The sequence below is a fragment of the Dendrobates tinctorius genome, unplaced genomic scaffold (genome assembly GCF_039654945.1).
Source record: "Dendrobates tinctorius isolate UK_male_01 unplaced genomic scaffold, ASM3965494v1 ptg000043l, whole genome shotgun sequence".
Classification (NCBI taxonomy): domain Eukaryota; kingdom Metazoa; phylum Chordata; class Amphibia; order Anura; family Dendrobatidae; genus Dendrobates; species Dendrobates tinctorius.
The window spans coordinates 10,446,356-10,460,000 of record NW_027361711.1 but is presented as its reverse complement, the minus strand read 5'-3'; the positions used below and the strand labels follow the sequence as shown (position 1 = coordinate 10,460,000).

Sequence of the window (13,645 nt, the reverse complement as noted above, 5' to 3'; positions counted from 1 at the left end):
TCAACCGATTGTAACAAGATAATTAATAATAATCATTTAGTACTAAGTGATTGGTAATGGCGTACTGCTAACAGTGGCCGCTGTGGGATTGGTGATCGGTCAATGCACTTGGTGATCAGTCTGTGCCCTTGTTGTTGTGGTGATCGGTGTATGCCCTTGTACTGGTTGTGTCGACCGGTGTATGCCCTTGTTCTTGTGGTGATCGGTATATGCCCTTGGTGATCAGTGTATGCTCTTGTACTGGTTGTGGTGACCGGTGTATTCCCTTGTTCTTGTGGTGATCGGTGTATGCCCTTGGTGATCGGTGTATGCCCTTGTTCTTGTGGTGATCCGTATATGCCCTTGTTGATCAGTGTATGCCCTTGTACTGGTTGTGGTGACCGGTGTATTCCCTTGTTCTTGTGGTGATTGGTGTATGCCCTTGGTGATCGGTATATGCCCTTGTTCTTGTTCTGGTGACCGATGTAAGCCCTTGTTCTTGTGGTGATCGGTGTATGCCCTTGGTGATCGGTGTATGCCCTTCTTGTTGTGGTGACCGGTGTAAGCCCTTGTTCTTGTGATCAGTATATGCCCTTGGTGATCGGTGTATGCCCTAGTTCTTGTGGTGATCGGTGTATGCCCTTGTTCTTGTGGTGATCGGTGTATGCCCTTGGTGATCAGTGTATGCTCTTGTACTGGTTGTGGTCACCGGTGTATTCCCTTATTCTTGTGGTGATCGGTGTATGCCCTTGCTGATCGGTGTATGCCCTTGTTCTTGTTGTGGTGACCGGTGTATGCCCTTGTTCTTGCGATGATCAGTGTATGCCCTTGTTGATCGGTGTATGTCCTTGTTCTTGTTGTGGTGACCGGTGTAAGCTCTTGTTCTTGTGATCGGTATATGCCCTTGGTGATCGGTATATGCCCTTGGTGATCGGTGTATGCCCTTGTTTTTGTGGTGATCGGTGTATGCCCTTGGTGATCAGTGTATGCCCTTGTGCTGGTTGTGGTGACCGCTGTAAGCCCTTGTTCTTGTGGTGATCAGTGTATGCCCTTGTTGATCGGTGTATGCCCTTGTTCTTGTTGTGGTGACCGGTGTAAGCTCTTGTTCTTGTGATCGGTATATGCCCTTGGTGATCGGTGTATGCCATTGTTGATCGGTGTATGCCCTTGTTCTTGTTGTGGTGACCGGTGTAAGCTCTTGTTCTTGTGATCGGTATATGCCCTTGGTGATCGGTGTATGCCCTTGTTCTTGTGGTGATCGGTGTATGCCCTTGTTCTTGTGATGATCGGTGTATGCCCTTGGTGATCAGTGTATGCTCTTGTACTGGTTGTGGTGACCGGTGTATTCCCTTGTTCTTGTGGTGATCGGTATATGCCCTTGGTGATCGGTGTATGCCCTTGTTCTTGTGGTGATCGGTGTATGCCCTTGTTCTTGTGATGATCGGTGTATGCCCTTGGTGATCAGTGTATGCTCTTGTACTGGTTGTGGTGACCGGTGTATTCCCTTGTTCTTGTGGTGATCGGTATATGCCCTTGGTGATCGGTGTATGCCCTTGTTCTTGTGGTGATCGCTGTATGCCCTTGTTCTTGTGGTGATCGCTGTATGCCCTTTTTCTTGTTGTACAATAGATAAAAGTTTTTTGCTGACAAAGTCATGATGGGAGCCTAGTCACGATGAGTGTTATGTGCGTAAGAAATGTATTAGAGGTCATTTTGTTGCTTAGCCTGTTATTGTTTTGTGTCTTGCTGTTTTTACAATAAATACTTGCTTCCTTATATAGTTGCTACTTCACAGATTTGGAAAAAGAATGTGACTTCAGGCTATTCATTACCTATAGCCATGTTTTTACTGTACCAAGTGTGATGTGCTGTACATAGAGGGGACGATAAGCTGAGTCATGCACAGAAAGCACATTCGTGCTATCTTCCCATTGTCATCAGTGTTTTCATAGTTGAATGACAGATAATCCCCTTGGTACCACCATAATCTTAAACTGCATGATTATTGTGAACGACTAATCCAAGGAATGCTCATTTCATGATAACCATACAGGCGGCTGATCATTCGACAAGTGAGAAAAACACTTGTTAGTAAGGTGTAGTAATGTTTTACTGTAGATTGCCCAAAAGATGATCGCTCTTGGCAGCACATAGTCCTGGCAGCACAGGACCTTTTTTGGAGTATAAATGCTGAAATTTACCACTGGAAGCTCACAAAAAATTATAAACCGCTGGTGGGGTAAAATTGTGGCCCTGGTTTAAATTCACAGTGCTGTAGAATGGGAGATAAACAGCAATATTCGGCTTCTGCTAATATGAAATAGCCAGCGCTGTGAGTTTCGCCATCACTTTGCTCATATCCTGCTGCATCTGGAGTATCAGATCCCCACCAATCTCATACTGATAACCTATTCTAAGGAAAATATATCAATTCTTACATGGGTTGTCCACTACTGCACATCCCCAGCTGAAGCAATTCAGGACCCCAATTAAAATAAAAAAAAACAATGGTTACTCTCCTCCTGTATCGGTTCAGTTCCGCTCTGACCAAATAGTAATGGCTGCCGCTAAACAGCAGCTGCTCATTGGTTGTATCTGGCACGTGAGACAACATCATGTCACCCTCTGGGAATGACGCTGGAATGGTGCCGTGGCAGGAGGTGAGTATCCATTGTTTTTAAACTCACAAAACCGAAAATAATTACCGAGAGTATCGAAAAAACAATCTAATATGAAAACCCCTATAAAAAGATATAATTTATTATGACATTTCAAAGTAGACAACAAAACAAATGTTTGTTTTTTTATTAATTGACTATACCCAATTACAACGTTATTAAGGTGATCAGGGATTCTTGTAGGGTGAGCCATCGACTAACATTGTGTGTAGATATCCAGGCCTCATCCCTTTAATCACTGTTGATAATTATATATGTGTGTTTATTCTGTACGTACATAGTTACATAGGTTGAACAAGACTTACGTCCATCAAGTTCAACCTTTCTCCACCAATTGTACATTTTGTCACTAAATTATCTATATCCCCCAATGGTATGTGCACTGAGGAAAGCATCCAGCCCTTTTTTAAAAGCTGTTATAGTGTCTGCCGTTACTACGTCTTGTGTTCGGGCATTTCACAGTCTGACTGCTCTAACCGTAAAGAACTCTTTCCTATTTAGCTGCCGGAATTACCTTTCTTCCACCTGTAATGAGTGCCGGTTTAGTTTATGATTTATCTTTGTGATCACCTTAATAACTTTGCCAGATTAATACTATTATAATTGGGTATATTAAATTAATAAAAAAAAAAAAAAAATTTGCCAAAATATAAAAGTAATAAAATGTAACTTTCTATGTTTTTTTCCCCTATGTTAGATACCCATTGTTTTTATTTTAAATGGGGTCCTGAATTGATTCAGCCTGGGATATGCAGTAATGGACAACCCATGTTAGAATTGATAACTTCTTAGAATAGGTCATTAATATGAGATTGGTAGGCTGGGGTTGTCCAGTGGTCTATCAGTTGATATTCCTTTGAACTTGACATTTTGGGATAAATTTGGAGAAATCACATGCTATATTAGTATTGATTAAATTGTTCTGTTTCATTGGTTTATTTCAAACAGTAAGGGTATGTGCACACGTATGCGTTTTCTTCGCGGTTTTACCAAATGAAACGCTTTAAAAAACGCTTAAAAGAAGCATCCCATTCATTTAAATGAATTCCGCACTTTTTGTGCATATTGATGCGCTTTCTTTCCGCTAGAAAACCGCATTGCGGAAAAAACGCAGCATGCTCATTAATTTCACGGAAAATTCTGCATTTCTAGCTATTTTCAATGAGGCTGGCACCGCTCCAGATAAAAACGCTTTAAAAACGCTCGTTTTCTGGGAAGGAGTCCGGTTTTCATGCAGAAATTTTCTGCATACGTGTGCACATAGCCTAAGAAAGAAAGTTTGTAAACTTTGCTCTTATAACTATATTAATTGCAATGGAGGTTGAAAAATTGTGATAATAACTGGATATTGTTCAAAAACAAGCGTGTGTTTATGGAGCATTGTAGGATAATTGATAATAATACATTATTTTCCAACCACATCTACATGTCGGAACACAAGTACGGTTTTCTCAATTCTCCAAAATATCCAACATCACCAAATATTAATTATTATTTCATGCTTCTCAGATTGTTGCAGGGTATTCATTTACGGCTCGCAGCCAGTATGAGGTCAGTATTACCGAGGGGGAGCCAGTGACTGTTCTGGAGCCACATGACAAGAATGGAAGTCCAGAGTGGAGCTTGATAGAAGTGAAAGGACAAAAGGGCTACGTACCTTCCAGCTACCTGGTGAGAATGCCTGTGCAAGAACTCTTCCGGAGGACATCATTAGGAAACTACACATACAGTAGCTAAGCTACTACAACGATCATCTCCGCAGATTTACTATGGTGCACCTATAGAAATCATTGGATCTCTGATTAAAATATAACCTATATATGAATGCGACTGGTTTAATGTGATGTAAGCAGAAACTATCATGTAACCAAACACATATAATACTGTGTGTTCTGCTATATAATCATCTGCATCATGAAATAGGACACTCCATGTAATGTTAACATTTGCAAATCAATTTAAAAGGAATATGTCACTAGTTTTTTGCCACTAATCTGAGAGCAGCATAATGTAGAGACCCTGATTTCAGTGATGTGTCACTTATTGGGCTGCTTAGTGCAGTTTCGCGAAAATCGCGGTTTTAGCAGCAGGAGATTATCACTAGAGGACTAGTATACCTGCTGCCAGGTAGTCAAGCATATTAATAAGCTCTGTATAAATCCGCCCCATCACTGATTGGCAGCTTTCCGTCCAACAGTATACACAGGCAGCTGCCAAACAATAGTGTGATTGGGGTTATACAGAGCTCAGCATTCAGAGAACTGCTAGACCTGGGGCAGATGAACAGTGATATTGTCAAAATGACAGCATGTAGCTCAGTAAGTGAGACGTGTTGTAATCAGGGTCTCTGCCTAAGCTACTCTCAGATGGGGTAGCACAAACCTGGTGACAGATTCCCTTTAAGCATGTGATGTAAATAGTTTGACTGTATAAGTTACTTTTGAGTTACAGTCTCGACACTCCTCTTCCTAAGCTGACAACCTGTATGGCTTTGTAATTTGGATTTTAATAAAGCGTTGTCAATGTACAATTGAGGTTATCAGAAAGGAGGCTTGACTGCAAAATAAGCAAGTTAATCTTTTCAGATTGAACAATGATCCAGATGTGCCTAGTGCCTAATATTTTTCTAACCCTGACAACCCCTTTATTGGCTGGCGATTTAATAAATACTCCTTCTTGACACTGTGCCTGAATTGACCTTTTTCAATGTTTCTGATATTATATTGTCTCTTTGTAATTGCGAAGAATCCCGGGATCAGACACAGGGTACAGTTTCTTAGCTGGGCAGCATGGTGGCTCAGTGGTTAGCACTGTATGGTGGCTCAGTGGTCAGCACTGTATGGTGGCTCAGTGGTTAGCACTGTTGCTTTGCAGCGCTGGGATCCTGGGTTCAAATCCCACCAAGGAAAATATCTATGTTCTGCGTGGGTTTCCTCCAAGTTCTCCTGTCTCCTCCTACACTCCAAAGACATAGTGATAGGGAAATTAGATGGTGCTATGTAAGGTAAGTAATATAAATTGTGCCCGGTAAAGTGTACGCAGCCCTGCTGCATGAAGGTTATTGACGTGATACACAGGGACATACATCAGCGTGGCGTTGCATTCCTCACCCGGTGGTGTACTGGCACCGTTTCTGCTTACCTTATGCATTAGGAGCATAGTTGTGGCTGTAAGTCGAATTTGTGCTATGTGATCCACATAGTAGTCTGAGCGGCAGCAGTAATGTTCTCTTTACTAACCCGTAGAGTAAGCATGCTACAACCAGATAACTACCGTAGTTATATATACCATAGATATTCATGAAATATTAAAGTATAGCTACTTTCTCAATTAATAACACTGGTTGGTTTTAAGTAGTAAACTGTCCACCTTCCTTTCAAAATGTGTCCCCCAAGGCGATCAGGTATTGCTACATTATTTTCTGCACCAAAATACTCAAAAATGCGTGGTTTTGTTTTTTCACCCTACTTGACGTATTTTTGATGCAGATATGATGCAACATCTTTTTTACGCAGTTTTAGTGCAGAATTTCTAGCGTTTTCAAATGCGTGTTTTTCAGGCTCCACATAGAAGAATATAGGGGAAAAATGTACCAGAAATAGAGTTCAAATGCATCTGTAGCTGCAGAAGGAAGGAGTTTGCAAATCACATCCACTTTGCTTGACCTTAAATGCAAAAAACCAAAGAAACCACTAGGCATGAACCTAAAAAGAATGGTGATGGGACAATAGTGATAAATTAAAACACCTTTTATTAAACAGTGGGTGGCAAAAGTTGGCACTGTGTTCAAAAGAGTGCCCGCACAGGTACAATAGATGGATTAAAAACAGAATTTAAAAAGACAATGTGTACACAGAATGTAATTAATACAGAAGAAGGGGGGACCACAGGGAAAAAGATGGTGGATACTTATTAAAGTGCTTTGTTGATTAGAATATGAAACAATAATAATCCCACAGAGGATAAGCCTATGTATAAAAAGTATGCAAATAACACATTAGTTCATCCAATAATTAATGCCATGTATCACTCACCCAAATTATATATGAGGATAGTAATCCTAGGAAGGATATATGGGGCATATGGACTGCACAGTATATATAGAGAAAAGGGAAATGTGAATAGCAGCAATAGGCATTACCTAGTAAAGATCTGTTGGTCCCCGGTTCAAGTGCAGGGCACACCCCGACGCGCGTTCTGGAGCTTAGTCCTTCATCAGGGAGTGACGATTGAACTTAAATGCAGCAGATTTTCTGCCCCAAAACCACACAGAGGTGAAGAAGAAGGTCCCGATTCATCAAGGTGGAAGTTTGTCTACAGACCTTTATTTAGGGCTGTGGTGGAGCCATATGCTCCTGAGTCTCAACTCTCATGAATCAGTAGTGTCTGACGAGTAGTACGTGAATCTGTGCGACATGCTAAAAATCTTACTCCAGTCGGGTAGTGGCGCCAAAATTTTGCATCTGCACAAAGCAGAATTCTTTTTGCCTCGATGAATTGAAGCCGCAGTGCTTATCCAACATGGGAACACGTGCTCAAAGTTTCAAGGAGGTACCAAGCGCCTTCCAGTTTTAAATTAGGAGCTGAGAGGCACCTCTGTCATGGCGTTGGTGGCCATGTGAAAGTTCTTTTAAACATCTGGCAGATGTGGTTCATGCATCCTATTCTAATGCCGCATTCACACATCCATGTCTCCATGTGTGATACATGGACTGTCTGCAGGGCTCCTTACTAGTGATGAGCGAGTATACTCGTTGCTCGCTTGTCCTCCGAGTATTTTGGCGTGCTCAGGGATTTCGTCGTCTCATCTGCATGATTTGCGACTGCTAAACCGCTTGAATACTTGTGTGGAATGCCGGTTTGTTAGGGAATTCCCAAAAGTCGCAAATCATGCAGATGACACGACGAAAACTAAATCTCCGAGCACGCCAAAATACTCGGAGGACACCGAGCAACGAGTATACTCGCTCATCACTTCTCCTTACTCGAACTTGGCAGCCTCTTAGACATATACACAGTCATGGCCGAAAATGTTGGCACCTTTGAAATTGTTTCAGAAAATGAAGTATCTGGGAAGTATCATTCCCAGAAAATGATTGCAATTACACGTTTTGTTATACGCATGCTTATTTCCTTTGTTTGTATTGGAACAACACAAAAAACAGAAAAAGGCAAATTGGACATCATTTCACACAAAACCCCGAAAATTGGTCCGGACAAAATTGTTGGCTCCCTCAAATTAGTATTTGGTTGCACACCCTTTGGAATAAATAATTGCAATGAATCGCTTCCTATAGCCATCAACAAGCTTCTTATATCTCTCAGCTGGAATATTTTGTACCACTCTTCTTTTGCAAACTGCTCCAGGTCTCTCATATCTTAAGGGTGCCTTCTCCCAACAGCAATTTTAAGATCTCTCCACAGGTGTTCAATGGGATTTAGATCCGGACTCATTGTTGGCCACTTCAGAACTCCCCAGCACTTTGTTTCCTCCATTTCTGGGTGCTTCTAGAAGTATGTTTCGGGGTCATTGTCTTACTGGAAGACCGATGACTTGGACACAAACCCAGCTTTCTGATACAGGGCAATACATTGCCAACTAAAATCCTTTGGTAATCTTCAGATTTCATGATGACTTGCACAAAGTCAAGGCATCCAGTGCCATAGGCAGCAAAACAGCCCACAAACAACTTTTAACCTCCTCCATATTTGACTGTAGATACTGTGTTCTTTTCTTTGTAGGCCTCATTCCTTTTTTGGTAAACAGTAGAATTGTGTACTTTTGGCTTACTCACATACATTTTGGCAAACTGCAGTCTATCTTTTTTATGTCTCTGTGTCAGTAGTGGGGTTCTCTTTGGTCTCCTGCCATAGTATTTCATTTCATGATACTGATGCACCCTGAGTCTGCAGGACAGCTTGAATTTCTTTGAAACGTGATTGGGGCTGCTTATCCGCCATCCACACTATCCTGCATTCCAACCATTCACAAATCGTTCTCTGCCCTCCACGTCCAGGAAGACTAGCTACAGTCCCATGGGTTGTAAACTTCTTGTTTATGTGGCGAAACCGTGGACAAAGGCACATCTAGATCTCTGGAGATGGACTTGTAACCTTCAGATTGATGATAATATTCAACAATTTTGGTTCTCAAGTCCTCAGACAGTTCTCTTCAAGTGTAATTGCAATAATTTTCTGGGAGAAATTCTTCATTTTCTGGAACAATTTCAAGGGTGCCAACACTTGTGGCCATGACTTTAAATAAGGCGTTCAAGTTCAGATCTGGAGATCCATGGGCAGTCCATACATATGGTCCGTACTCGGACCATGATATATGGATGTGTGAATGCATTAATGTGCATTAATAATAGGACAGGTGCAATAATCACATCCAGCATTTCAACTTGCTTACCCACAACATCCAGAGTTTTACACCCCAACTCCCCTACTAATCAAACAACTCAGAACCCATGTTCCTCTGCCCTCCCTACGCTTCATATGCTGACATTCATACCTACATGGATCGCGGAAGAAGACAGCATCTACAAGATGGTAGAATTTTTTGGGTTGTCATCTGGAATGTCACATGTTTGGTTTTATATGTACTTGTATCTACTGAACTATAAACTGCTGCTCTATAAATAAAGATTATTATTATTATTATTATTATTGCAGTTTACAAGAAAGAGCTGAATACCAGATTATCCAGCAGAGGGTGCCAGAGCAAAGCCAAATATTCCTGGCTGGTGGTTTGCTAGTGAAAACAATTCTGCGGCAGCAATCGCTTGGTGCAGAGCGCCGGTTTAGCAGCGGCCTGCAGAGTAAATGTTTTGATAATAAAAAGGTTCTGTTTTTACAAAGCAGAAACCATGGTCTGATGTGAAGGAGTTACAAACACCCCAACATGCTGAAGGAAAATCAATATTTGCTCATTTATTGTACATGCTGAGGGCTCGTGTTTATAGAGCTATGTGCATTCAAGTATTGATCCCAACAAATACAATCTGCAGACCTTCTCATGCAGGGATCACTTGTCCTGGGCTGATCAAGAGGAAAAGAAAAACTACAGCTGGGCAGAAAAGTGTAAAGAGAGCCTGACGCATCCCTTCTGTGATAGTCTCTGGCTAGGCACACCGAGGTTGGTCTTTTAACTTGTGGACCTTTAGGGCTTTGACTATAAATATGTTATACCTTTTAACATGAATAAAGGGACGTTGCCGTTTGGACAACTGCTTTTCATTACAAGGTTCGCTCGTGTGCTGAAGTCGCTGAGAGCAGCAGATGGCTGAGCCTAATACCACTGAATTCACGGAAGACGTCATACAGGCTCATGCCAAGTTCTCTCTTTCCGCCAGTCCCCATTTTACTAGCACTAGCCATATAACCACAGCAAAAAAAGGGGTTTAGGAAAACTCCATCCACAGTAGGTTTTTCTGGGAGGTTTAGGTGGTCCAGTAGCACAGAGTTTGGCTCTTGAGTTGCACAAAAACTTTTCAAAACTTTTTACGCATGAATTTTTGCGTCAAAGCTTTGATGAGTTGGTGCCTAAGTGATTTGGTTTTGGCTATTGGAATGTTGTAAATATGGAAACTTGGGGTACGTGCACCCGTTAAGTATTTGCTGCATACATTTCGGCATCAAAAATGTGTCTCTTGGCAGGGAAATAGCGCGTCTTTTTCTGTGTGCGTTGTAAAATAAGCAACATGTGCATAAGATTACAGAAATCACATTCACTTAGCTTGGACAGTAAAATGTTACGTTTTTCCAAACCGTGTGGAAAAATGCAATGTGTGAATATAACCTTAAAGGGTATCTGTCAGCAAGATTTCACCCTTTAAACTAGTTATATGTTCATGTAGTTCTTTTAAAGATAAGACCTGCAATAGCTTTACATGACCAGTCCATTCCTTCAATACTGAGAAATCAGTGTGTGTATTGATATGCAAATGAGGCTAAAGAGCTATTAATAGATCTGAAGCTTCAGTCACTCCAGCTCTATTCCCCACACAGCACTGCCTCCTACTGCTTGACTGACAGCCTCGATACTGTGTGACTTAATTCATAGGAATCATCAGTCAAGCAGGAAGAGGCGGTGGTGGGCAAGGAATAGAGCTGGAGTGACAGAGGCTTCAGCTCTACAGCCTCATTTGCATATCAGTTCAAATGCTGATTTCTCAGTATAGGAGAAATGGATTGGACATGTAAAGGTGTTGCTGGACATGGGTTTGATAGAGCTACATGCACATATAAATAGCTTTAGGGAGGGGAGGGAAAACCTGCTGAAAGATTCCATTTTTTTGAACTGGACAACCACTTTAGAATAAGCAGGGTCTACATAAATGACAACATTGATTTTAGGGAAGAATGCCTTCCCGATATGGCACTGTGTTGAGTTTGATATGGCTGCATGAGGATTGTGGAAGCACAGAGACTCCATTTGCCACCGCAGGATGACGTTGCCACAGTGTGAGAAGCCTTAGTATCGTCTTTGCATGCGTCAAGTTTTACTTTTATTAACACATATAAAATCAGACCCATGAAATGTTGCCTAAAGTCGTTTACATATGTAGTGCTTGTCCTGCTGCCTCCGGGAGTAGAAATACAGAAGACTATCTATACTTGCTTATTTAAGTATTGAAACACACATTGCTTGTGGATTTGTTGTGGCAGGCTGTCACTTGCTGTCACTGTACATTGCATTCTGACATGACAGCCGCTGTCCAGCATATGACAAAATATTTACCAAACATCACAGTTTGCAACCTAAAAAATATATATCTGCAAATGGAAGATTTATGATGTGGACTTTCCAAATATTGCAGCTACTAAGCTGAAACTTCAGGCAGAATTATATTTTCTCTCTATGTGTTGCTTTTAAAGGCAGGCATATACAGTCCAATCAGTCTATTTCTGTACATTTGGTGCATTTTGTGCTACCTTTGACCTTTTTATATTAACTTTTAATTAATGTAAATCAGGCCATGATAACTGAAGGCGCAGGGGACATTAATCAGATTACTTCTTTCATTTCGGACACTGAGAAACGTGTATAAGGGGCCATCCAGTTTCATCAGTGAGAAGTGTTCAGTACTGCTCCTTGAAAATGTAGATGTCAAAATATTGTGGAAGCAGAGGTTATGATATTGGGTGATGATTTTCTACAAGCTGCTTTCCAGTCAAGTCCACAAATTACTACTTACTATGAAGCATTGCTTCTTGCTGGTGCAGTGCTGGAGGAATACTGGAATGCATATTCTACTCCTTGAGTACGCTTCTCCCACTCTCCAACTGGAATTTTCCAAGCTGTCATGGTGACTAATTGTCTAGAATGTGGCACATGGTAATGAATCTGATATGCCATTTGCCATATACTCAACAACATGCAGAGAACACATCAACCCGTACTTTAACTATGAGCTATACAAGTACATTTATATTCTTTATGTAACAACAGGTAATAGCCGTGATCCTGCAGAGTCCACTAACTGAGAAGAAACATCACATCATACCAGAATGCTCATGCAGTACTCAAGACAAAGATGACTAGTATTTCCAGCTGAAAAAATATCTCTATCCACTAATACTTTTACTGCGTGGGTGTCAATGTTCAACCAACACTTACCATGCTGGTAAATAATATGATCGGTAGATAATTGCTGTGAAAAAAACAAGATGTCAAGTTCAGTCATGGCCGAAAGTGTTGGCATCCTTGAAATTGTTCCAAAAAATGAAATATTTCTCCAAGAAAGTTGCTGTAATTACACATGTTTTGTTATACACATGTTTATTTCCTTTGTGTATATTAGAACAAGACAAAAAAAAGACAATAAGGCAAATTGGACATAATTTCACACAAAACCCCAAAAGGGGACCGGACAAAATTGTTGGCACGTTTTCAAAATTGTACGTAAACAACTTTGTTTCAAGTATGTGATGCTCACTCAAACTCACCTGTGGCAAGTAACAGGTGTGGGCAATATGAAAATCACACCCAGAGAGAAAGGGGAGTAGTTGACTCAATCTGTGCATTGTGTGTCTGTGTTTGCAACACTTAAGCATGGAGAACAGAAAGAGAAGAGAACTGTCTGAGGACCCGAGAAACAAAATTGTTGAAATTTCTCAACAATCTCAAGGTTAAAAGTCCTTTGCCAGAGATCTTGATGTACTTTTGTCCTTGGTGCGTAACATAATCAGGAAGTTTACAATCCAAGGCACTGTAGTTAAGATCCCTGGATGTGGACGGCAGAGAATAATTGAAGAAAGGTTGCAACGCAGGGTAGTCCAGATGCTGGATAAGCAATCAAGTTCAAAAGAAATTCAAGCTGTCCTGCAGACTTAGGGTGCATCAGTATCAGCGCGAACTATCCATCAAAATTTTAATGAAATGAAATGCTATAGCAAGAGACCCAGGAAGACCTCACTACTGGCATAGAGGCATAAAAAAGATGGACTGTATTATTATTATTATTATTTATATAGCACCATTGATTCCATGGTGCTGTACATAAGAAGGGGTTACATACAAATTACTGATATAACTTACAGTAAACAAACTTATAGACTGATACAGAGGGGAGAGGACCCTGCCCTTTCGGGCTTACATGCTACAGGATGGTGTGGAAGGTGACAGTAGGTTGGTGGGTTGCAGCAGTTCCGGTGTTGGTTGAGGTGATATCTCCAGTAGTGCTGAGGAGGTAGCGGGGTCATTGCAGGCTGTAGGCTTTCTTGAAGAGGTGGGTTTTCAGGTTCCGTCTGAAGGATCCCAATGTGGTTGATAGTCGGACATGTTGAGGCAAAGAATTTCCAGAGGATGGGGGCTATTCGGGAGAAGTCTTGGAGGCGGTTGGGTGAGGAGCGAATGAGTGTGAAGGAGAGAAGGAGGTCTTGGGATGAGCATAGATTACGTGAGGGAAGGTATCGGGAGATTAGTTCAGAGATATATGGAGGAGACAGGTTATAGATGGCCTTGTAGGTCAGTATTAGTAATT

General features: G+C 41.3%; 1 protein-coding gene across 5 annotated transcripts in view; it reads left to right on the top strand.

Moving 5' to 3' along the window:
- The window catches only part of ARHGEF37 (Rho guanine nucleotide exchange factor 37), a 233,486-nt gene extending 228,149 nt beyond the window's left edge, over positions 1 to 5,337 (top strand). For all 5 annotated transcript variants that reach the window (XM_073575190.1, XM_073575193.1, XM_073575192.1 and 2 more), the window contains exon 15: positions 4,167 to 5,337. In XM_073575190.1, coding sequence (XP_073431291.1) covers positions 4,167 to 4,394 — 228 coding nt within the window. In that variant the 3' untranslated portion in view covers positions 4,395 to 5,337. The remainder of the gene's footprint in view (positions 1 to 4,166) is intronic.
- Positions 5,338 to 13,645: the final 8,308 nt, after the last annotated feature.